General features: G+C 36.2%; 3 protein-coding genes across 15 annotated transcripts in view; 2 read left to right on the top strand and 1 right to left on the bottom strand.

The window, feature by feature from the left end:
- The window catches only part of LOC113664587 (TATA-binding protein-associated factor 172-like), a 23,277-nt gene extending 9,848 nt beyond the window's left edge, over window positions 1-13,429 (bottom strand). For all 10 annotated transcript variants that reach the window (XR_016180548.1, XR_016180550.1, XR_016180551.1 and 7 more), the window contains exons 1-25: window positions 13,294-13,429; window positions 13,094-13,217; window positions 12,336-12,453; window positions 11,450-11,611; window positions 10,406-10,581; window positions 9,722-9,894; window positions 9,135-9,273; window positions 8,975-9,043; window positions 8,750-8,839; window positions 8,538-8,633; window positions 8,129-8,305; window positions 7,629-7,769; window positions 6,767-7,027; window positions 6,114-6,236; window positions 5,609-5,764; window positions 4,738-4,892; window positions 4,422-4,593; window positions 3,502-3,612; window positions 2,969-3,027; window positions 2,579-2,663; window positions 2,208-2,284; window positions 1,671-1,788; window positions 919-1,224; window positions 416-538; window positions 99-252 (exon numbers count right to left, since the gene is read on the bottom strand). Coding sequence is in view for 4 of the 10 variants with exons in the window: in XM_089185253.1 (XP_089041379.1) it covers window positions 99-252; window positions 416-538; window positions 919-1,224; window positions 1,671-1,788; window positions 2,208-2,284; window positions 2,579-2,663; window positions 2,969-3,027; window positions 3,502-3,612; window positions 4,422-4,593; window positions 4,738-4,892; window positions 5,609-5,764; window positions 6,114-6,236; window positions 6,767-7,027; window positions 7,629-7,769; window positions 8,129-8,305; window positions 8,538-8,633; window positions 8,750-8,839; window positions 8,975-9,043; window positions 9,135-9,273; window positions 9,722-9,894; window positions 10,406-10,581; window positions 11,450-11,611; window positions 12,336-12,453; window positions 13,094-13,217; window positions 13,294-13,304 (3,376 nt within the window). In the remaining 6 variants the exon portion in view is untranslated. The remainder of the gene's footprint in view (window positions 1-98; window positions 253-415; window positions 539-918; window positions 1,225-1,670; window positions 1,789-2,207; window positions 2,285-2,578; window positions 2,664-2,968; window positions 3,028-3,501; window positions 3,613-4,421; window positions 4,594-4,737; window positions 4,893-5,608; window positions 5,765-6,113; window positions 6,237-6,766; window positions 7,028-7,628; window positions 7,770-8,128; window positions 8,306-8,537; window positions 8,634-8,749; window positions 8,840-8,974; window positions 9,044-9,134; window positions 9,274-9,721; window positions 9,895-10,405; window positions 10,582-11,449; window positions 11,612-12,335; window positions 12,454-13,093; window positions 13,218-13,293) is intronic.
- Window positions 12,389-19,026, top strand: LOC113664605 (meiosis-specific with OB domain-containing protein). Of its 4 annotated transcripts, XM_027180228.2 has the most exons (14): window positions 12,389-12,478; window positions 13,602-13,752; window positions 13,948-14,005; window positions 14,096-14,227; window positions 14,714-14,789; window positions 15,034-15,226; window positions 15,461-15,561; window positions 15,772-15,824; window positions 16,482-16,577; window positions 16,733-16,834; window positions 16,908-17,067; window positions 17,349-17,562; window positions 18,105-18,191; window positions 18,544-19,026. In XM_027180228.2, the coding sequence occupies exons 2-14, from the start codon at window positions 13,627-13,629 to the stop codon at window positions 18,649-18,651; spliced, it is 1,506 nt and encodes a 501-aa protein (XP_027036029.2). In that variant the 5' UTR covers window positions 12,389-12,478; window positions 13,602-13,626; the 3' UTR covers window positions 18,652-19,026. The 4 variants fall into 4 exon arrangements, with proteins under 4 accessions (XP_027036029.2, XP_089041435.1, XP_089041434.1 ...); XM_089185308.1 differs by lacking the exon at window positions 12,389-12,478 and having other exon boundaries at window positions 13,445-13,752; window positions 16,497-16,577; XM_089185309.1 differs by lacking the exons at window positions 12,389-12,478; window positions 18,105-18,191 and having other exon boundaries at window positions 13,439-13,752.
- On the top strand, window positions 18,998-23,064 carry LOC113664604 (dual specificity protein phosphatase CDC14AB). Its single transcript, XM_027180227.2, has one exon. It carries the CDS (start codon window positions 20,478-20,480, stop codon window positions 21,603-21,605), a length of 1,128 nt encoding a protein of 375 aa, XP_027036028.2. The 5' UTR covers window positions 18,998-20,477; the 3' UTR covers window positions 21,606-23,064.

The following is a 23,064-nucleotide window of genomic DNA, read 5'->3' as shown; positions in this document are numbered from 1 at the left end:
TAACACTCAAATCAAGCGAAATCATTTAATTGCTTTTAAATATCCTTAAGTATGAAATCCCCTAACTCGAGTTCAATGAGCCCATGTGCAGTACTCACCATAAGAATTTCCATTTGTTATCTGCTGTAAAGGCCCCACAACTGCCTCCCACAGTTTGGGTAACTTTGATGGTAGCAAGCTTCCAAAATGATGTGCTAATTTGACCAGAGAAAATTCTGCACCTCTTCTTTGAATACTTAAAACTTTAGCCATCTATACCAAAAAGATGAAGATTTTCAGAATTAGCTTTATTTAAATGGTAATTTCACACAAGTGGCTGTGAACACAGGACATCTCATAACACATACCCTGATTTCATAAACTGCAATCTGTTTTAATTTTCTCAGATATTGACTCTATTTAAGGAAGGCCTCACCTCAGAATCATCCATGCTGTTATCATCAAGAGAGGCCACAGACACCCCATCCACAGCAGGTGGTTGAAGCTTGCTACGACCTGCACTGCTACTTGCTTTTTTAGAAGCTGAAGCATTTGCATTCTGTTCAAAATTGCCAAAAAAAAAAGTTCAAAAACGCCAGTCAGTTCTAAGAATCCATGTGGAACCTTTGAACAGGAGTGATCAAGATGGACACAAATTGTCAAACAAGCAAAAAATTCCTCTTGATGGCAAGAAACTCAATCCACTCTGAGAACTGTGGTACTGGAATAAAAAGCCCAATTCAAGAAACCAGAAAAGCAATGCACAAACACAGGCTAAGCAGTACATGTACATTATCATTTCATAATTCTAAGATTACATGCAACAGAACTTTTCAAACTCAAACACATAGTAAGCTCTTCCAAGAGTGACTAACAAAAATAAGCAAATAAATGTGGAGACTTAAGTGCAGCAATTATACTATTTGTAACCCAAAGTACCTTCTGCTGCTGAACAAGAGACAGAATCCCATTGTACTGATCGCACTGTAAACTGTACCCTCGTTCCATAGATGCATTTGTCCCTCCAAAAGAGACTGAGTTACAATTTGATTCTGACTGTCCTTCAGGGATTGGCGACAAAGGAGGTTCATCAGAAGCTACTGTTAAACTGATATTTACTGCTGGAGTGACTGAAGGATCACTGCAAGCAAAACTGCACAGATTTTTAATGATCTTGGCATTTGGACATGGTTCTCTTGTTATACATAGTTCCAACAGTTTGGCTAATGCTTTTGCTGATCGAGTCTGCAATTGACAGAAAAATATAGAAAAATTAAGAAGTTGATATTTCAGTAACTGTAACTTATAAATATTACTATGCATGTTAATAAGATTGGTATTTCAAATTTTTTAAAATAGATTTATACAATATTTCATAAAAAAAAATGGCCTCCACTGATTTTCCACTGATCACAAATAGAGTTAGTGCTTGTTATTTTTCACTGTTTCATTAAATCAAGATGGGCAAAAGAAAGGCAAAAAAGAAAAGAGTACAATTGCAAGTGAAAACAACTTGTATCCATGGTGGTTTGAGTGATTACATTGAATATCTTATTGCACAATGTACTGAGTTTGCTATATCATGTAAATCTTTAAGTTTCAGCATGTACAGTCGTCAAGGGGATCCATGACTTATAGCACTAACTTTTATTCATATTAAGTAAACATATTAAGGGAAAGTACACACAGACCTGCATGATGGTTTGCTCTTCTTTCTTGATAGAGTCCATGATGGGCCTTATTATAGGGTTCAGTTTAATGGGAAGTTTATTCAAGAAGATCAGTGTGCTCGCAACACTTGCCTGTACTCTGTAAAAAAGTTAATGAGAGCAAAACAACTTAAAAAAAGCAGCATTTCTTTATTTTTGTAAGACACCAAATCAGAGAATAAGCTCTATGTGAATGGATGGGGAAAACATACAAACAATTTTTCCTTAATTTTCATGCTTTAAAAACTCACTTTATTTTAAACACTTATACACTAGTTAATCATGGAACTAAGTTTTATCGATTTCAAAGCCTGCCAAACTTACACTTTTACAAAATACTCAACTTAGAAGAAATAACTCTACATTTTCATGCACAAGTTTTCCAACTCCAAGGAACAAAGGAGAGGAGCAAAGTTCCACACAATTAAACTGGCATAGACTATTCTACCATTATCCTCATATCAAAAGTGAAGCTGAACAAATCTGCTACCATTGATAGCAGGTGCAAACAAAACATACCTAATATGTAGCTTTTGGTATTCTGATTGTAATTGTCCTATGGTTGCCATTAAATGCCTTCTCTTTATCTCTGCACCCTAAATATAAATTGTGTAATGCTATGTGAAAAGAAAAGCATTGCCTTAAAAACACAAGGCATAGAAGACTCTGAAATCTGGCTGATCCTTGATAACAGGATTAAAATGTCAGTGGCTTCTGAGCATTGAAAAATGAGTGGAAAAAATTGCCAAGTCCATGGAGAAATCATTCTACCCCAACAACCACAACAGGTCTCTCTCAAGCACCATAAAAATTGTATAATGTAACTTTGTGTAAAATGTACTTTGGGAGTGTGAGTAAAAAAAGTAAAAATAGTTTCAAAGGACACAAACCTTGAGAGCTTGTGGTGAAATTTTTTTAGAAACTTCCATGAAGATATCTGAGGCTAGCTTAACAGCACTGTCAACAGTATAGCAGCTTAAGATTGAAAAAAAAGTTACTCATTATTGATCTCACCTTGAATGGATATTTAAAAGGCAAGCAGTAAAAAGCATATAAACAATTCCTGAATAAATATACCTTTACCTCTCACAACCTAGGCATTAATTATCCTTAAGATGAAAACTACTAGGTAACTTTCAACAGCTGCTGACAAATTATACATAGTACTTTACCATGGGAAAATTTTACCATTATAGCTTGTTATGCGTTGTCCCAAGCAAGAGCACTGTGCATAAATTATGTACTCTAAGATGTATTAATCTAAGTCAACTATTCCTTACCCTGGCTGGATACCAGCTGAGGCATTAATTCCTTTCTCTCGCAATGCATTTAACAAGCCCTGAGAAAAGAAAACATTAAATAAATACAATAATATAATCATACATATTATTATACTAGTTTCTGATCATGTTCCCATTCAAATAAGTCAGCTGAGCTCCACACTAAAACTACACTGAAATTCCATGCATTTTGTATAGAACTATTTACCCTCTTTGACCCTTTCACTCCCAAGATCTGATTGTTAATTCTCCCCTCTAGCTGCTACACATTTCCTTTTAAATAAGTTACAAGAATTTGGTGTTAAATCAAGAAAACAACCTCTACCTGATAAGTTTAAGTATTCTCATTATCTCTTTGCTAGATGATGAATGGATTTTAAAGGGAGAAGCTACATGTCAATCACTCCTAGGAGTTAAAGGTTTGAAATAATTACGTCCTACTTTAAATGGCATTGAAGAGAATAACACCAGTCCCTGGACTTCTTTTGGTGGTGTACAGTATAATATCTTGTGAGAAGATCTTTGTTTCTCACCTGACAATCTGTTTGCAGTCTTGTGTTGAGCACAGCTATCTCATCATACACAATTTGTTCTGATAGAATATTGTTTAACTGTGCAATATTTTCCTCAGGACATTTGCATTCCTAATAGTGCAGAACCACAAAAAACAGACAAATCACACACTTTCACAGCAAAGGTCATTTAGAATTGGACACTTTGTATTTTCTCATCATTGCTTCTTTACATAGATTATTTAGAACACACATAATAATTCAGAGTCTACACATACATATTGATGGCTGAAGAAGGATCAAATCCAAAGTGGATCAAATCCAAAGTGGATCAAATCCAAAGTGGATCAAATCCAAAGTGGATCAAATCCAAAGTGGATCAAATCCAAAGTGGATCAAATCCAAAGTGGATCAAATCCAAAGTGGATCAAATCCAAAGTGGATCAAATCCAAAGTGGAATCCATTATAAGCCAATCCCCCCTTTTTGCCTGCTTTTTCCATAACTGTGAATCCTTCAATTAGTGTCCAAGGAACTTAATTTTAAATACAGGAAATGACAGAGGATGCTTGTTACAAGGATACCCTTAATCAAGGTGGGCAAGAGAGGGAGGAAACAGCTGCAGTGTAAATTTGCAAGGTTAGATGAGAGTAATTTAAGTTCACCAACAACAATATGCCAATTTTTGTGACTCTGTACTTGTACATGGATGAGGGAGGGGAGCTGGGGAGGTGGCAATAAATCCAGGGAAGAGCTTAATATGAGTTTTATTAGATAGGGGAGGTGCCAATTAAAAGAAGGTGCTTGTGTTAAGGGAGACACTACTACACGGTTCTATGGTACTTGCATCCTTTAATGTTATCAAACAGCCTGTTAAAAGGTATATGTATAAATGAAAGAAAAAACTTGAGAGAATCATGACCTCAAGACAGATTAAGTTACCGCTTGACAGCCAGCCCAATCTGCTAATGTTAATGATGCACACATTCTCTGAATCCCTGAGTTTGATGTGAGAGGAAACTGCAAAGTTTGCATCAGAAAACCAAGAGGAGGAAGTTCTACATCATCGCCAGCCGGACACCCAGTATAATGAGATGCTAATAGACCAATAGCTCTGTACAATTGACACAAGAAAGAGAGCAGTAATCACTCATTACTGGTAGTTTAAAACACAAAAACATAAACTAATAGGAATTATAAAGTACAACATCTACACAGGCATATCTTATACTTGCTACACATCATGCTCAACATGTACCTTGATGCTGCCAGTCGTGCTTGTAAAACTGCAAGGTCTCGCTGGGCTAAGCCGGTGGCCAGTGTCACTCCTGCTATCATTTCAGATTGAGGTTCAGTCTGAGCCTGAAGTGGTCGGCCTCTTATCATGTGAGCTCTGTCCACATGACGGTCCCCCTGACATAGACACACAAAAAATTTTTTTTCATCAGGTGAATAAAATTCTATTTTTATGACCCTTTCATGGTTTTAGGTTACCCAAAAATGCAGCACAACAACCTTGCTAGGCTTTGTACCCAGAGCTAGTGACTAGGATTCCAATCTCTACAACTGATTATGCCATCATTTACTTCACATGCTCAAGTAAACATAAATCAAACAAAGTGATCTTCATTCGGAGAACTTCGTAATAGACCTTGCTCACCAGAGTCTCTGTGGCTCAGTGATAGAGCAACAGAGTGTGGATTCCGAAGGTCTGAGGTTTGATTCCTTATGGGAACTCACATTTTCTTCTTTGACCCACACTTGTGACAAGACAAAAAACATCTTTCTCCATTTCTTTACCGAACTCAAAACTTATCGTCTCTTTTATTATTCTTCTATTTACAAACTTGACACTATTGACATTGCTGATCCTAGCAGTATGCTGGAAGCATGTCATATGAACTTTGTAATAGACCTCCCTCACTATAGAGTCTCTGTGGCTCAGTGGTAGAGAAATGGAGCACAGAATCTGAAGGTCTGAGGTTCAATTCCTCATGGGTACTCAGGTTTTTTTCTTTTTCCCACACTCATGACAAGACAAAAAAACATCTTTCTCTACTTCTTTAACAAGCTCAAAACTTACCATCTCTCTTACCATTCTATTTACAGTCCTAATTCATGTCAAGTACCTTATTCTGAGTCCTATGCAGAGCTTGCACAAGAGCAGTATGGTCAATAGGAGTGTAAGCTGGTATCATCATCATTCCAAGCCAACTGTTAAGGAATGGAATTGTAACTCTCCCAAGAAGACTTTTAGCTGATCTCTCAAGCATTACACTCCACACCTGGGAGGAAGGAGCTTTATTGTCATGACATTACACAGTTTTTAGCTTTTCATACCTTGAATCATATCTAACACCATTCAAGTTCTACAGATGGAAGAGGGCCTTATGACTTTCCAAAAAAAAATTTTACAAAAAGAAACTAACAGAAACTACTATAATAATAAGAATCTTGAAAATTAAAGGAAGTTTGGCACAGTTGAAAATTCTAGAGGGTTGAACTATCAGCAAAGAAATTTCAATCTACACTGTATATCATTACAAATCTTCACAGGAATAAATGATTCAACAGGATGCATTACATGACAATTTGAATAAATGTAAATTCTCAAAGACAAAGTTTAATTATCACCTTGTACACCATCTCCAAGACATCAACATCAGTTTCCAGAATAAATCTTTGGTAAATGTGCCTCAATGAATCTTGTAGAATCGGCATTAGCCACACACATTCTAATAACTTCTCTCTGTGAGACTAAAATACAAACAAGAAGAAGATTAGGTACGTATATGATTAATGTAATTATCTAGTACATACCATAATTGTTCTCAGATAAACCCTTACATTGTTCAGGATATACAGAGTATGGCACAGTCCCAAACAGTAAGTTTTGATGTGATGTTTTGATGTATAAGTTTTGATGACCCCTCTATTTGCTTATCAAACAATGAAGGTACAGTTTACCATTTAATTATATGGCTTTTTAAATTATGACATACCAGTAATAACAACAACAAGGAAATTATTTGACAACTACAACCTTGTAAAGAGTACATTGCATTATGTAATTATAAAAAAGCAAATACATGCAGTTTTGTATTGTCCATAACTGGCCACGTCAAGAAGGATATAGGAAAGTCATTTCCTGTACAACTTATGCGAAGGAAGAGGTCTATTTTTGGTGAAAGACAAACCTGAGACTTGTTTAGAAGTCCTCAAAAGCCAATCAGGAATTTTCTCCAATTAACATTATTCAATTAGTGTATAGGAAACAGATACTGTACCTCATTTTGGAGCCTTCCAACAAGGAGAGTTTGAAGAGTTTCTAATGCTGCTAATCTAACAGACTTTATATTGTGACGGAAAAAGGGCCACAGCCGTGGCACTAGCTCTGTAAGGGAAGCATCACCATTCTCTGTTCCTTGCAAAGCCACAGATGGACAGGACAAAATTCTGGCCAGCAGCATCATAATGCTATTAGTTGAAGCTGTCAAGTCATCAAGCTCAACAAGTGTGTCCCACAGTGTCACAAGAACTTCCTGCACCTGGTCATTCAAAATATGTAAAAATTACAGGGCCATTATTAATCAAAAGGAGCTAAATGCAAGTTACAAACATGTACATGGACATGAACTGGAAAGTGAGTGGAAAATTTTTCACATTTGTGATTAATTCCACCTGCGTCAACATTTTCTAACCCTAAACAGCCTCTATCCTTTCAAATGTTTTCCTTTAATTTCCCTCCCATTAAATCTCACATTGGAACCAATGGCTCAAAATATTGCAAAGTACACAGACTTTTAACATTTACCTGTGAAACCATAAAAGTGACCAGCATACACTTACAGTAATAATGCTAAATCAGTCATTATGATCATAAGAATAAAAGAAATGATTGCCAATCTAAGAAGCTTTGATTGTTAAACAAATTCTCCTTGTCAGTACCAAAGGAAATGTGTAGAGAGGAGTATAGAAAATGTATGGATACTGATGTCAGGATGTAAAGGTTAAAAATTTACAAGTTATCGATTTGATAAAAACTCTACAAGAAACTGGGTGAACCTCCACACAGAGCTACATCATTTCAAAACTGCATGTAAACTGCATAAAGTAGATTACACTACCTACATACCACACTGTACTTACATAACTAGGAGCAAATTTGACTAATGACTCTGCAACTGGAAGCAGAGCTGATGCAGCTACTGCCCGAACATCATCATCATCATCTTTAAGAGCTGTTACGATAGGATCCAACACTAGTGGTAACAAATCCTTTGTCAGATCCTGATAAAAATAAGAATTGTTCATAATATTGTGGAATGAATAAACTCAATAACTTCCAGCTGTTTATCATTACTTTTTCTTTGCTCCACAACTACATTGCATTCTCAGGTCATGACTGTACACTGTATATAATTATGGTAACTTTTGAACATGCAATGGAAAATCCTTCTGCAATGGAGGGCAACACTGCTAAAATCTTGAATTTGCAAGAGGAACTTTGAGAATGATGCTCAAAGAGTTTGTTTGAAATGTCCAAAATGTAACTGAGACTCTTAGCTGAGCAAAATGTTGCATTAAACCAGCCACAAAGTATTTTTTCAAAAGGAAATACAAAAATTAATTTTTCAATCAGTATTTACCTGCCTGACAGCCATCAGATACTTGAGTCCCAAAAGCCCTCCATGACGCACTTCCCATTCCTCCTGTGCTTGTAATGTCAACAGTACCATCATGACCCTCTTCACGCTCTCAGCTTCAGCATGCTTTAAAATCACTCCTATTGTCTGTGCACAAGTTTCACGAACTGGGGCAACAACCTGTCAAAACAGAAAAAAAAATACAGTCTACACCAGGCAATATCATGAAAAATGAACTGGAAAATTATAAGAGACAAGCTCTATAAGTGGTAAGTGGTTACTGTTTGAAGTTTGAATAAGGCTTTATTTTTCACCTACTCCTTCTCTAAATACAATTCTCTTACACCAATAATTTTATTTGCAACATTTTTTTTAAAAAACCCAATCATAAAACATTTCAAATAACACTTACCTCATCACTCACAAAATCTCCAAAACGATCAAGTGCCATGACACAAAGAAGGAGAAGAGACATGTTTTCCAGCCACTTTTTATTTTGAATCTGGAGCTGCCGAAAAGAACCAAACATCAACAAAAAAGAACAACTACTGTCTGTGAAAAAAAGATAGGCCAGCAATATCAACACAGATAAGTTGTGAGCATTTATTTGTTTAGTATACTTACATCATCAACGGAAGAATCTAAAGTTTTTCCAGCACCTTGTCCATGAACCTTTATTATTTCTCGCAGGCCTGTAGCTGCCCCATGGCGCACCTGTGTTTAAATACATTTGAGCCCTAAATAACATTGTTATATTGCACACAACATAGATAGTCTTACTACAGGCAAGTTGATGGAAATAAGAAAATGGAAAAATCCTAATCTAATGAAATAGAATTATAGACAAACCTCCCATGTTTGATGGAACAAATCTTGGCATAGCTCTTGGCAAAAGTTTTCAAATGGCCACTCAGTTGACTTAAAAAGAAAAACAAATTTAAAAATAATCAAAATTTAAAAATAATTTACCAACAGAGCAACATTGTTCAGGAACTATACAATAACAAACCTCTTCAAATGTTGCCATGACATCAGTAACCTGATCCACAACCATCTTATCAGACTCTGCTGGCTGATCAACAATGACACTGGCTGTCTTCCGTTTTTTGGAAGCTGAACCATGTTCTGCTTCCTGGTCATTATCTATACTATTTTGGACAAGAAAAACAAAACAAAACATGAGTGATAACCAAAATAAATGTCATCAAGTTAGAATATGCAAATAATTAAGTCACACTTTAAAATACTGTAACATGTAAACGAATGTTAGATCAAACTCATTTTGAAACTGATTAGTTTTCATTTCCTTAGTTTTGTTGATATTAAAATAGCCCACCTTCCGTATGGTAGTTTTGCCTGAAATTTATATTGAACTGTAAGAGACACACATTCTTTTTGCATCTGAGCCTGTCTAGATGATATTCTTCATTCCTTCCACAACACAGCTTACAAGCACCAGAAGGAAATATGTGGTTTATACATAAACATAAGAAAAAGTGAGGAGTTTACAAAAGACAGGACTTTGACAGGACAGCCACAAGTTGAGCTCTATTACATGTATAATTATATGTACTATAAATTTATTCCCTTGATTACCTAACATTGTCATTAAATGACCCTTGAGCAGACTCCCCCTCCTTGGATGCTTCCTTTGATCTCTGCTTGGCAAGCATTTTTGCTTTTCGTTTGGCTCTGTTCTTTTCTCTTGAGCTCAACTCAGCTGATGAGCTAATTGCAGCTATCTCAGCTGCTACTACATTAGCGGCACTCTAATGGGTAAAAAGGAAAACAAAACAATAATTATATTAAACTTGTTTCAAGTAAAAATTACACAGGATTATATGGGACACTTTCAGACTAATGAAAAATGGGCCAATATATTTTATAACCTTCCCTGACTTGGGAAACAAGATGTAATACACAGTATTGTTAGAACACCTGTCAGCTTTATTCAGTCTTTTCATTCTGTCATTCAGTTAAAAAGTGAGAAGCAGCAAATTATGTTGAGGACTCAAAAAAAAGACAACAATAATTTAGTAATTAAAGATAACAGTTTAAGGCTACTTAATTCATCATAATTTCAATTATAAAATAAAAAATCATTTCCAGTCACAACAAAACAGACCTTATAAACACAAAACCCATAGTAGGTGTTAACAGTATTTTAACACAACAACTGAAAGGAATGATTGAAAAAAGATCATAAAGAGAAATAGTAAAACAATAACTTTTTTATGGAAACATGTATAGGCATTTACATCACTATATAAAATGTATCACCTCGAAGGACTTTTGTTTCGTCAAAGCTTTCCCCTTGGTCACATGGGTGTTCACCAAGAGATCCTCATCATCAAATAATTTGTCCATTCCAACATCAATTCCAGGAGCAATATCCAAGCCAAGGCGCTTTCTAAGAAGTTTCTGCTGTCTGTTTAGCCTCTCTTTTGGTTCAAGGCCTTAAAAAAAAATCAAGTCAGAACCACAAAAAACTTATCACTGCTCCATCTAACCAACAAACTTACAGACACATATGTGAATGTTGAATTCTTGATTAAATTGTTGTTTCAATATTCTTCTGGCCAGTAGAAGAATATTAAATCCAAAATAAACCTGGACATGGTAGGTTGTTCACATAACTGGGCTAGACATTCAATATTTAAATGCCTTTTTAAAGTCATCTTAAAGACTTTCTCTTATCCCTGAAGTCACTCTTACAGGAAGTAATAACGAAATGAACATCACAACGATAAAACTGATCTCTAGGATTAACTTAGACATCTGGGAATGCTTGACCATATTTCATTATACTTGACCCTTTCACTTCCAAATCTCTTTAGTAATTCTCCTTACTCTCTGCCGCACAATTCATGTGGTATAAGTTTGGATAATAATGTATTTTATTTGCATTAATTAATAATCCCCTAACTGATATTTTTCTTTATTCTCATCACTTGTCAGCTTAAAGTTGTATTGATATTGAAATGAGAAATTTCATCTTGGTCACTGATGGGGGTTAAAGGCCTGGGTTAAAGAAACATCTTCAACAAGTTAGCCCTTAAAAGCTGGTCCAGCACTGAAACCTTAGTTTTACTAATTCTGAAGGTTTGACTTGAAAATTAAATTCTTAAAACTCAAGGGTAAACTTTAAAATGTAGCCTGTGGAAAGATGCTTATAGTAGACACCCATCTTCATTACTTTTGGACTATTTGCATGTAATAATAAAGTGCAAGGGAACACTACTTAAGCATAAATAAATGTTATTAAACAAATTAAAAGCAAATTCACAACAAGTTGTTATATCTGTGATAAAACATATTTCTTACCTATAAGATCTTCCTCAGGAAGGTCATACTCAGCCCCTGATGAGCCAACCAAACGCTCCCCATGTTTCAAAACACGATTGATATCAAACTTGGAAAACTCTAGTAGCTCATTTGTAACTGCTTCCTTGATTGTCTCTGACCTGTTTCTTTCTGATGGCTCAACTGTGGTTGAACAAAAAATAACTTAATATATCATCCAACTACTAAATTTCCTGTGAAAGTAAGTCAAGGTTTGCCTACCAGACAAGCAAATAGTTGCTCAGTATCCATAGCAAAAAATGGAACTTAGAATTAACTTTGGCCAACTCTAAATGCTAGAAAACTCCAGGAATTCTTCACACAAAAAGGAAGAGACATGAAATGTCATAATTGATGTCTCTCTCTAAGTCTTACACACCTGTGGAAATAAGTTATTCTTTGATCCAGTAACTCAACAAGTTTAAAGAGAAAACAATTCAAAAGTCTCAACAAATTTCAGATCTCAAAATTCACATTTTTATATATTTTCATGACCATATAATACTTTATTTTTGCTAGCATCAATTATATTAATTCATCAAAATTATAAGGAATCAAATTAAGTGTGCATGTGTAGTTAATGAATACTTTTTTTGTAGAGAGTATAAAAAATAATCCATGATCACATTGGCTTTGATTTGCATTGCTGTAATTTATCAAGTAAACTTGCGTTATTCTCCTTACCAAGTAGATGCAAAGCTTAAAGAAAAAAACCCAATTTCCTTGCTCAGGTTTCAATCTAATCGAGGGTGTCAACATGTTTTCACATTGAGCTCTAATTGGATCCATGAGACATTTCCCTTTACTGTGATTGGTCATTGTTTTAATTTAGTTTTGCTCAATCAAGGAGTACTCTGACAAACCTTACCTTTGATGTTTTGCACAGCTACTGGGTTCCATAGAGGTACATTCTGTGCAATAGCCTCAATGGCCTGACCCGCTGCAATCCTTGTCTCCCAACTGCTACTCTTCAGATATACATGAACCTGTTGAACATAATATTTAATGCAGGTAGCTAGAAAATGTTTATCCATTATTCTATGACTCATATTCTCCACACTTTTCCTTTACATTTCCTGTGGTTCTGACAAGAAAAATTTTTGTGACAAAATTGGTGATCATTTCCTTTATGCCTAGGACCTTTATAATTGATACAAGGGTGATATTGTATAGAGAAATTAGAAACCGGTCACTCTAAGGGGTTCATGGGTCAACGAATCATTCAGTTTACAAGTATGAGAAAGCAAGTCGAATTTTCAGTATAAACATCCATTTCGATTCCGAAAACAAGAAAAAATGCAATTTTTCAGTGATTCACAAAGCTATGTACATGGGCTAAGACAATAAAGAGAGACCCTACACTCTTTCTTACCTTGCTCTTTTGAAAACATAAAGGATTTAGCACAAAATTATTAGCTAAGGTATTGACCATAAATGTACGTGTAACCAATTGTAGACCGAAATAACAGTCGTAAAATTTTTGGTGATTTTTTAATTTGTGGTGACCCTAAATAACATCGAATTGCTCTAAATTATTAACAACTGCTTTAACTAAAGAATGGTAAGCGAGACGTCTTGCGATCTCATTGACATCTCAAACAAGAACCGGAAGGAGAAAACACCTACCCTGTTCAGAAGATTGTATAGCTCGTGAGGATGTAATTTTTGCACTTCACCAAGCTGTTGGGCTGCAGCTTTCCGTGTCACAGCAGTGGAGCCAGTGTCGAGAAGGAGAAAAAGTCTCTCAAGTCTACAGCGAATCAAGATGAGAAACCTCAGTGAGAAGGGCTCATTAGCATTATTTTGTATTCCAAAATTAATTTTACCTTGTAGCCATCACAGTTCGTATAAAAACAAACGTCACATGGCGAGAATTCCGTCAAAATAACTCTTAATTCTAGTACTTTTCCCTTCCGCCATTGCTCAGCACATGCGCGATGCAGAGTAGTAGAAAGGAACTCTGGGTAATATGATGCCGCGCTCGCGGCTTGAATTTTCCCGCGCATATTTTGCAAGATTAAAAACAGCCAATCAGCTTTTTTCATTATGCATACTTTTCAATCTTGCTCTTGATTAAATTTTAATTGCCAATTTTTCTCAAAATTATCCAACGCTAAATACCTATGTTGTCCAGAAAGTTTCCTCTGGCGAGTTAAAAGATGACTTTTAACGGCTTTGGCACACAGACAGCTTGGCCTGATGGAACATGTTTCGCTAGCAAAGACAGAGAAATTTCCAAAGGAAGGACCTATATCCGCGACTTGAGTCAAGGAATGAACAGTTTTGTAAGTAGAAAGTGTAGCCAAGCTGAAAATATTGACTTAGGATGAGAAAACCAGCTGTTTTTTTACCCCCGTGTATCTCTTCATTCAGTTCAGAGGTCCCTATGCATTTTATACCTGGTTGGAAACCGATGCTTTTGAAATTAATTTAGTCCTAGATTAAGATGAAAAGTAATTTAAATATATTTTATTCCTTAGAACATTGTTGGACTTGTCGTAGCCAAACAGGGAGTTCACTCTTTTCCAGACAGAAAGAGTAAGATATTTCTCAGCCACTCTTTGCTTCTTTGCCAATAGTATTTTGACCCTTTGATGCTAATACAAGTTTATCTGATATTTTTTGCAGACCCAGGCACAGAAAAATGCCACTTCTTTTTCACTCTCAGAGATACGCCTACGGATTTCATTAATGTTAACTGCTGGGGGAATGAACGTTTCATTTACGACCTTGCAAATTCCTTCAAAATAAATGACGTTGGTATGTTTTATTATCTCTTTTATTCAAAACAGCTTTCACTTACTTAGAAAAAAAAGGAAAACAAAGGAGGGGAGGCAATGTAAGCTACATATTTTATCATTATCATCATTATCATTTATATTGATATTATCCTAATTGTTATGAATTACTATCAGTCATTGATTTTTGCCTGAGGGGGGTTTCTGAGGCTTTTAGGGGTGATCAGTTGGTTTTTAGGGAGAAGGAAGAGGCGATCAGTTGTCACTAACAGAGTATTAAGGGGGATGGCCATAGAAAATTAACTACCGATGAGAGGGAGGGGGTCGTTAGAATACAACAGAGCCTTAGGGGGGGTCAGGTAAATGCCAACACCTTCCACCCCTTCCCCCCCTTCCAGGGGATAAATTATGACTGTCCCCAAACATTGTCTTATATTTGCATTATCAGTCAAAACTGATATCTTGCTTACCATTACCATTTTTATCAGTATTTTCATTGTTATTACAGTGGAAGTAAGGAATCCCCAGATACAAAATAAACAAAGCAATGAAGCTGAGCAAAGATGGAGACCATGGACATCAAGGTGAGCAGTATTTCAGTAAACTGACTTTTAAAGAGTAAAATGCATTGATACGATGATGACAATGATAATAACAATGATAATGACAACGAGAATGCTAATAATTGGTGAAAGTGAATTGGAACATATGTGATTCCACTAATTTATTCATTTCCAGGCCAACACTGCTTCAAGATTGATAATTTTTTTTTTCGTACATTATTTATGCATTTGTTCATATTTTTTGTATTTACTGTTTCCATTGTAGCCCGTACCAGCTGCATGTCAGTGAGATATATTCGTCTGTAAGTTTATTCAGTGGATGGGACATGAGTGAGTTTGACAAGATTTCACATGTACCCTTTAAGGCCAGTAATGATTTCTATACCCTGGGAGATATCATAGCCAACGATCAGAACTTGCATGGAGAACATGTCAATATCCAAGCTGTTGTAAAAAGTGTAAGTATTATGGATTTTAGATCTAGTCTGACTACATGTGAATTTGCATGTCAAATCACACACATTGCAACATAAAATAAAATAAATTAGACAATGAGCCACAATCTTATTTTAAGTAAAAACCATTTTCCGACTATTTTTTTTTTTTTTTTGAAATTTTTTCATACTGGCAGAATTGTTCTTTTATTAAGTTCCTTTCCTTAATGTCATATAGTTACAATTTATTTTTTTTAGATTGGAGTGCCAAGAGACATTGTTACCAAAACAGGAAAACGAGTCAAGAGATGTGAAGTGGTTCTGTTCGATGAAACCTGTTACTCATTCCCACTCATCATGTAAGCATGCATTATTTGGGGAAATGTTCCTGATAAAAAAATTAATGAATGGAAAGACGACTTCTTCATAATAACGTACACTTACGTACACTTATCTGGATACTTCATTATCATATCTGGTTTTTCTTGAGATGCATAATCTTAAAACTCAGTGATTATAAATACTCATGTGCAACTCTGGTAAGAACAGCTGTACAACTATTTTATCAGGTGGGATGAAGACACAATAGAAATGTCTCAAACGTGGATGCCTAAAGATATAAGTAAGTTTCAAAAACTCATTAATAATTCATAAGCCCATTAACCTATCAAATGGTAGACAATACATCACGTGCAGTGACTTTATATCGATAAACCTCATCCTTATTAGTATGGGGTGTTTTATCAGATATAAAGACACTGCACGTGACTTATGAATATTAATTAATTATCAACACAGAAACTGACACAACAAATGGTGGGAACATATTTAATGTTCTTTCAACAAATTTCACACAGTAAATTTACTTTTGCACCAAATTAATAGTACAGTTGTGAAATACAGATCTGGAAAAATTCTCTATTCCATTAGTACAGTAATCTGGTATAGGCATATTAGACAATACATCATCTGAAACTTCGAATTCAAGATCAGTTGGCAGAAGTGACTCCAACTTGTTTTCGCTAACCTCTGCGTTTGACCTTTTGCCAGTAGTCTCCCTATTTTACGTATGCGTATGCGTATGCTAATTTCTAACGTTCACAAAAGCATAATTGTTATGAACTCTCTTGACACACGCTTTTCCAAGAATGTTTTTGAAGCCGTTCAAAGCCGATAAAACACTCCTGCTCGTTTTTTAAACATTACGTAACGTTCAGCCATCAATTACAAGAAATGCCTTTGTAAATTCTGCCATTTGTCAATATTCTTTGCTCCGTAGTTCTTTTTATCGCAGATGTTAAAGTGACCTTTGACGACTTCAAAAAGTGTATGATCGCTACGTGTGATAATAAAACAATTATTACTGCAAATCCAGGTACTACCGAAATTTCCATGATTGATATGTATATGTATGAATTAAAAGTATATTGAAGATCGTAGCTCGTTTCTGAAGCCGTAAAAGTTTTATGTATGTTAATGCTAAGAAAAGTCTTAATTGTCTCTGACCTTTGTGTATTGTAATAATTTCAGATACCATGGAAGCTCGGTACTTATATAATTATGCACAATCACTGGAGCTCTTAGATGATGATCCTCTGAATAACCCTGAGGCATCCCTAGAAGGGTATAATTGTAAGTATTTCATGCAAACGTGGTTGTCAAGAGCTGGACATTATCTAAAAAAGTGTATTTTATTAATCTATAGTGGAAAATGTAAAGAACGTGTACAGCGTTCAACAACTCAAGCAAATAATGGCAGAACTGGACAACAGCACGCAACAGATTCCCACATTTGGGATTGTTTATGCCTGTCTTACTTCCTTTGACATTGACAGCGATGTAAAACAAGTAATAGCGTCACGATGGTTAGTGCAAAATAAAAATTTCTCTTCGTCTTTTATCAGGTTCAAAACAAGTCATTAGCTTTAAAACTGTACTCACACCTTTTCCGAAGCCAAGAACAAGAGACAAGGAGTAGTAAGCTAGCTCACAAGTAAAAGGTCGTATATGCCATCACCTTAGTTATCGTTCTTAGTTTCTTCTTTTTTTCTCAACCTAATATCGCAGTGTCGTTCAAAAAGAGCCTATCTTAGAACATGAACTGTTTGCAGTGCTATAAATAATTATGTTTTCCTTCTTGTATAAGTGTGTCTTGTAATCAAAGAGTAGCACTTCTAAGCGAGACGTGCATGAACCCAGAATGCCCTGTGTCGTCAAATCCTACCGCATCTGGCAGTTCAACCACACAGCAAACAATCAAGACACAGTATGAAATAATGGTCTCCCTGAGTGATCACACGGGAACAGTTGAAAACTGTAGGCTTGCTGAAAACTGTGCGGAGACAATTTGTGGGTGCAAAGTAAGTTCAACTGATACATGCTCAATGCGGCATGTTGCCAGCCGCACTTGCTGCTCCGCGTCGCCAAAAATGTTTTTGGACTATGCTCATAAAATTATTTATAGGCAAGAGAAAATGAGAGAACCATCCTTGAGATATCACACTGATGTCGGTTGATTAGTCAGGAACAGTGTTCAATAAAGCTGACTCACTTCATTTGTGGTGATCGATAAACACGTATACAGAATGCACGATCTGTGCTAAGCTAGGTTTTCCTGCTTGCGACTGCGATTACCTGAGCATGGCGCCTACATAACGATTCTGGCTTGAATTTCTAAGCAGAAACGAGCGTGTATGTGATGATCACATACAAGATCGAGCCAGTTTACACAAAAGCCCTTACATGGGCCACATGCCCGTGGGCAGATGATTAGATACGCATCCAATTTAACTAGTCAGCTCGAGACAAACAGGATGTGATCTATTTTTAGTCTTTCCTTCCATAATTAATTTGCCTTCTTGTTTGCTCGTATTTCCCTATCTGATTTGATCTTAAATGTTAGGCAGTGGACTTTGCTCGATGGACCATTCCTCAGCTGACAAATCTGAAACTACAGTTCCTTTTGGAGAGGTGTAAAGTTTATTTTAAGGTATCAACATTCCAAAAAAGTGAAAATACTGCAGTAGAGTTTTCTTTACTGATACCCTGCTCTCCGCTTTCTCTCATCATTGATAAGGATGCCAAATGGAAAAGAAATCATCTAAACAATGTTTTTTTAAATTTTCTTTCATTCATTTTTTCCCGTAAATCTGAATCAACTGCATTTGGCTTTTACCTTAAAAGGTAAAGTCAGCGCAATTCCTACCAGTCTTCTCGTATTTCCATTAAAGCTTATAAGCCAGCTGTAAAACGTACATATTGAAAACAAGTTTACATTTGCAAAACTATTTCCATCTTTAATGGTAAACAGAGCTTAAAACTATCTTATGTCTTTGTTTCAGCTCACAATATCAAGTTCCAATCGATCCACAAGCGCCACCAAAAAGTGGATTAGATTGTTATCTTGTACTTTGGTTGACCCCAAGGAAGCTGTCGAGTCGCTATCTTGATCTTTGTACCGCTAATATTCAAGACATTAAACACGTGCGCCTATAGTTTAGTCGTTTTCCAACTCGTGCTTTGTTGCATAATGATTTAAAAGAAATTCTATGGTCATTGGCCAGGTGCCAACGTACCCAATATTTGTAACTAATAACGTTTTTACTTCCAGTCAGCTAGGTCTTAGTTCACTAAAAATAAGCAGGTGTGACCGCGACCGATCAGCTGCAATCTTTAATATGCTTCCTTTCATCGTTCACTTTCATGTGGGGCGACTTTACCACTTGGCACAAAATTTGTTGTTCCTCTCCGCTTGAAGCCCATGTAAATCATGTCCTTTATACTATGTTCTTTGAACAAGTATCAGATTAAAGTGCTTAAGCCCAGTTGGTGGTTTCCAGTCTGTTTACAACGTTTGGTTTGAACAAACAAAGAGACAATTCACGATTTGCGGGCGAATGAGTCGTACATTACGACAGGAAGTTACGGAATATGTAAGCGCACCATCGGTTTAGTTAGCTACGGTTTATACGAAAATATCGAAATTAAATAGTTTGAAATTTTGGGCCTTAAGAGATGGTATTTAACGCAAACGAACCCTTCCGATTTAATATGCAAATGTTTTTGGCATAAGCTCCGACGTTTAAGATATTTGCACGATATTGTGCTTCCACTTTGTCAGTTTCGTACGTGTGACACACTTCATAAGACCGGTTAATTTTACGCTCATGTCTAATTCATCATGATGCGATTCCTTCTTCGGGAAATCTTTTGATAATACGTGATATTCTCACCATTTAACTATAAAGGGCGGAGGAGAGTGTACAATCAAAATTGTGAAAGAAAACCGCTCGTACAAACTTCTAGAACACATGACACTTAATGCGTGCGTGCAAATACGCAGAATCTTTGGCTCCGACTTCCGAGAAAGCAAGTCAACGAATCCATGGGTTAAGTTTTCAACTTCAGTAGTGATTGTGCACGTCGACGTAATGCGTGTAATAATAGAAATAAAAGTATTCCTTATTTGAAACCTCGATCCATATTTTCCCTACCCGTTCGGTCGTGATATTTTTCAAACAAAAGGATAAGAAAACGATCCCTTGAGAGCCGATAATCTGTTGCCCAATAGGTACCTGCTAGCAGGCATGAGAGAATATTACATCGACACATGAAGTTAGAGATTTTTCTTAGCATTTTACAACCCTTATTTTCTGTACCACTTAATGATACGGAATGTTCTTTAATATTCTTCATGCGTCATTGTCACATGCCCTTCACCTGAGAGCTTGTCGCCAAACTTCGTCAAATTTGCATTGGAATGTTGTTTCACAGCCATGCGGGTATTTTTAATTGCGCAACTAAAGAGCATATTGAGTAATTCAAAGTTAGCAAGAACAAACGGTATCTTTCTTTTGCTAAGAAAATGAAAACTACGCTTTCGATAGCTGTGGCTGCCTCGCGGAAATCGTTCAACATTTATGACTTCCTTATCGACAACCTGACACTAGCGAGCGCGTGACCAGACTGTTGTGTCTCAATCCAAAAATAATCCATAGCTTTCGCGCCAAATTCCACCGGGATGAACTTTGGAGTATTACAGCCCACTCGATTGTTTTTTGCTCATGTTGATTGGCTAATGAAACAATTGGTAGTTTTCTTCAGTGATCTGAACCAATCAGGTGTTTGTTATTATCACGTGGTACGCTTATGTTCTGCAACCATGAATGAATGACTGCATGTTAGCGCCACGACGACGGTTTATTTTACTCTTTTGTTTTGGTTTAAGCCGAAACGTAGATTCATTCCTCGTGGTGAGAGAGACACGAAAACGAAAATGTGGGACAGAAACATCATGAGTTCTTGCGAATTAGTTAAAGATCGCTTATATTTTGTGAGTGTGAGTTGTAAACCGCGAAACAACTCGTCCTATCACTATTTTAGCGTGGATGCTGACTGGACTCTCGACGGTTGTAAATTTCACGACACACCTTACTTCGGACCGCCAAATCTGGCTGGAATCTACCGTTTCTGTTGCCTTGTTAACACTAAACTTCACATGGTCCCGGTTTCGAAGAAGATTGTACTTTATACAACAGCTAATGAGGGTTTTTCCGACGCGAAGAAGCGAACGCGGTCTGTTTTCCTGTGTGGTGCCTTCGCCATGTGTCAACTCAAGATGACCGCCGAAGAAATTTACGCTTTACTAGAAAAGCACTTCCTGTCTTCAACTCTGGTTTCTTACTGCGATATCAATGGTAATGTATCCCACAACCTTAGCATTCTAGACTGTCTCAAAGGTTTTGAGAAGGCAATAGCGCTGGGGTTCTTCAAATTTGACGAGTTTGACTTGAATCGATACGAGCAGGAAGAACGCGCTTTTGATTTGAACTGGATCATTCCGGGAAAGTTGTTGGCGTTGAGTGATCCTCAGAGAAGACCTGAACTCAAAGTGAGTCGATTCAGTCGCCTGAGAAAATATTTCAGGCAGACTGGAGTCAAGGGTGTCGTAAGACTGAATAAGGACGACAACATGGTGAAATACGGGCTTATTTACGATGCGCGATGTTTTACCGCTAACGGCTTCTCGCATAGCGATCTTTACTATGAAGATGGTGGAATTCCAACTAAAGCAATCATCAAGAAATTCACACGAGTCGTTGATCAGTGCGATGGAGCCGTCGCCGTTCACTGCCGAGCCGGTTTAGGAAGAACAGGAACTCTAATCGCATGTTATTTGATCAGACACTACCGATTTTCAGCTGCCGAGTCCGTAGGTTGGTTACGCATCTGTAGGCCGGGCAGCGTGTCAACACTTCAACATTGTTTCCTCGAACATAAACAAGAACCGATTATGCGGGGGTATCCCGAAGATATGAAGATCGAAGATCTTACCGAAGCCGTGAAAAAAAGTTTGAACATGTTTTCCTACCAAAACACGATCATCGAAGAGCAGGAGGAGTAAACATGAATATTTATGACACTAATATTTGTTACTAAGAAAATTCTTTGACGTCTGGCTTGTGAGGCGGCAAACGACAGCTGGGAGAATATTAATGAGGAACTTCCTTCTTAGCCAATTGCTTGCCAAGAAAACCAGACATGTTTATTTTTATCTCACCCGAAGATGAAATGTGTCTAGCTTTGATCAATCTTCAGTGCCAGGAAAATTAATTCAAGCCAACTCCTCTTTAATTTTTTTTTTGTTTTTTTTTTTTTTTGAGCTCTGAGGTTCTCTTATATTTGGTTACTTGATAGGTAAAAGGTTTTCAGTTCAAGATCTGCTAATTTTTTTCCATTGTAGCATACTTGATATTATATTTTCTCCTCAATTCACCAAACTTATTATGGACATGGCCTTAATTTCTTTCAGTGCTTTACTTTTAAATTCACTACCTCTAATTTGTTTGCAAACTCTAATATGCTTGATCCAAAAGTCAGGAAAGGCCTCAAGAAGAAATATTATAGATAAAATTATGTGTTCCAAGGTGTCATCAATTGTGGCCTCATCAACGACAATTAAGCTAAAAATGCCCTAAAGACAATTTGTGAAAGCCAGTTTGAATCTATTTTTTAAAACTGTGTGTTAAACATATTCTGAACATCAAGGTAAAGGGAGCAGTTAATGAATTAGAAATTTACACTACATTATCAATAGTAAAAACATTTTAAAGCCTTTCTTGAAATGAATTTTCATTGAGAAGGTGGTCAAGTTCCCTTTTTTTCTGGAATTAAAGCAGATTGGAATTTGAGAGAACTCATGTCATGACACTCGATTTAAAGTTGTAATAATGGTTAAAACTATATAATCACTTTGGTAACATTTGATGATAGGTTAAAACGTGTACCATTTCAGATTAACAAAGATTGAATTGGTATTGTTGTAAAAATATACCATTTATTTTTTGTCTTGCAGGCAAGATAAAAGAAGAAATAATAATGTTACCCTAAATTTTAAAATTGTGGGAATATTTCATCCGTGGTGCATCTTTCATCTCATTTGGTTAAAATATGAAATGTTAATTGTATATTTACTGTTCAACCACTGATCAATTATTTCCCCAAAAGATTTTGTAAGATCCTTGTAATTTTCTTTAAAGGTTAATATTGCTGTAGCATAATTTGACATTATTTAGATATTTAAAATTTAAAAACATGTCGCTGTTGTAAATGTAAAAGTTATATTTTCAACTCAGTTGTAAAGGTGTAATTAACAGTCATTCAGAGCAATTTGTAAATGTTGTTGCTCAATATTGTATCACTAGGAACCTTTTGCCAAGCCTTAGTGTAAATAGATTCTGGAAAGTACAGGCTTTTTGTTCAGGGCAGTTGTGCCCTTTTGATCATGAAATATGACGACAAATGCTGATTGTATGGATGTCTAAGGATATGTAAATTACTGAATGAAATTCATTGTGTTCAAA

This window comes from Pocillopora damicornis, chromosome 10, assembly GCF_964200805.1.
Source record: "Pocillopora damicornis chromosome 10, jaPocDami1.2, whole genome shotgun sequence".
NCBI classification, from domain to species: Eukaryota; Metazoa; Cnidaria; class Anthozoa; order Scleractinia; family Pocilloporidae; genus Pocillopora; species Pocillopora damicornis.
This window is presented reverse-complemented; position numbering and strand designations above follow the sequence as displayed.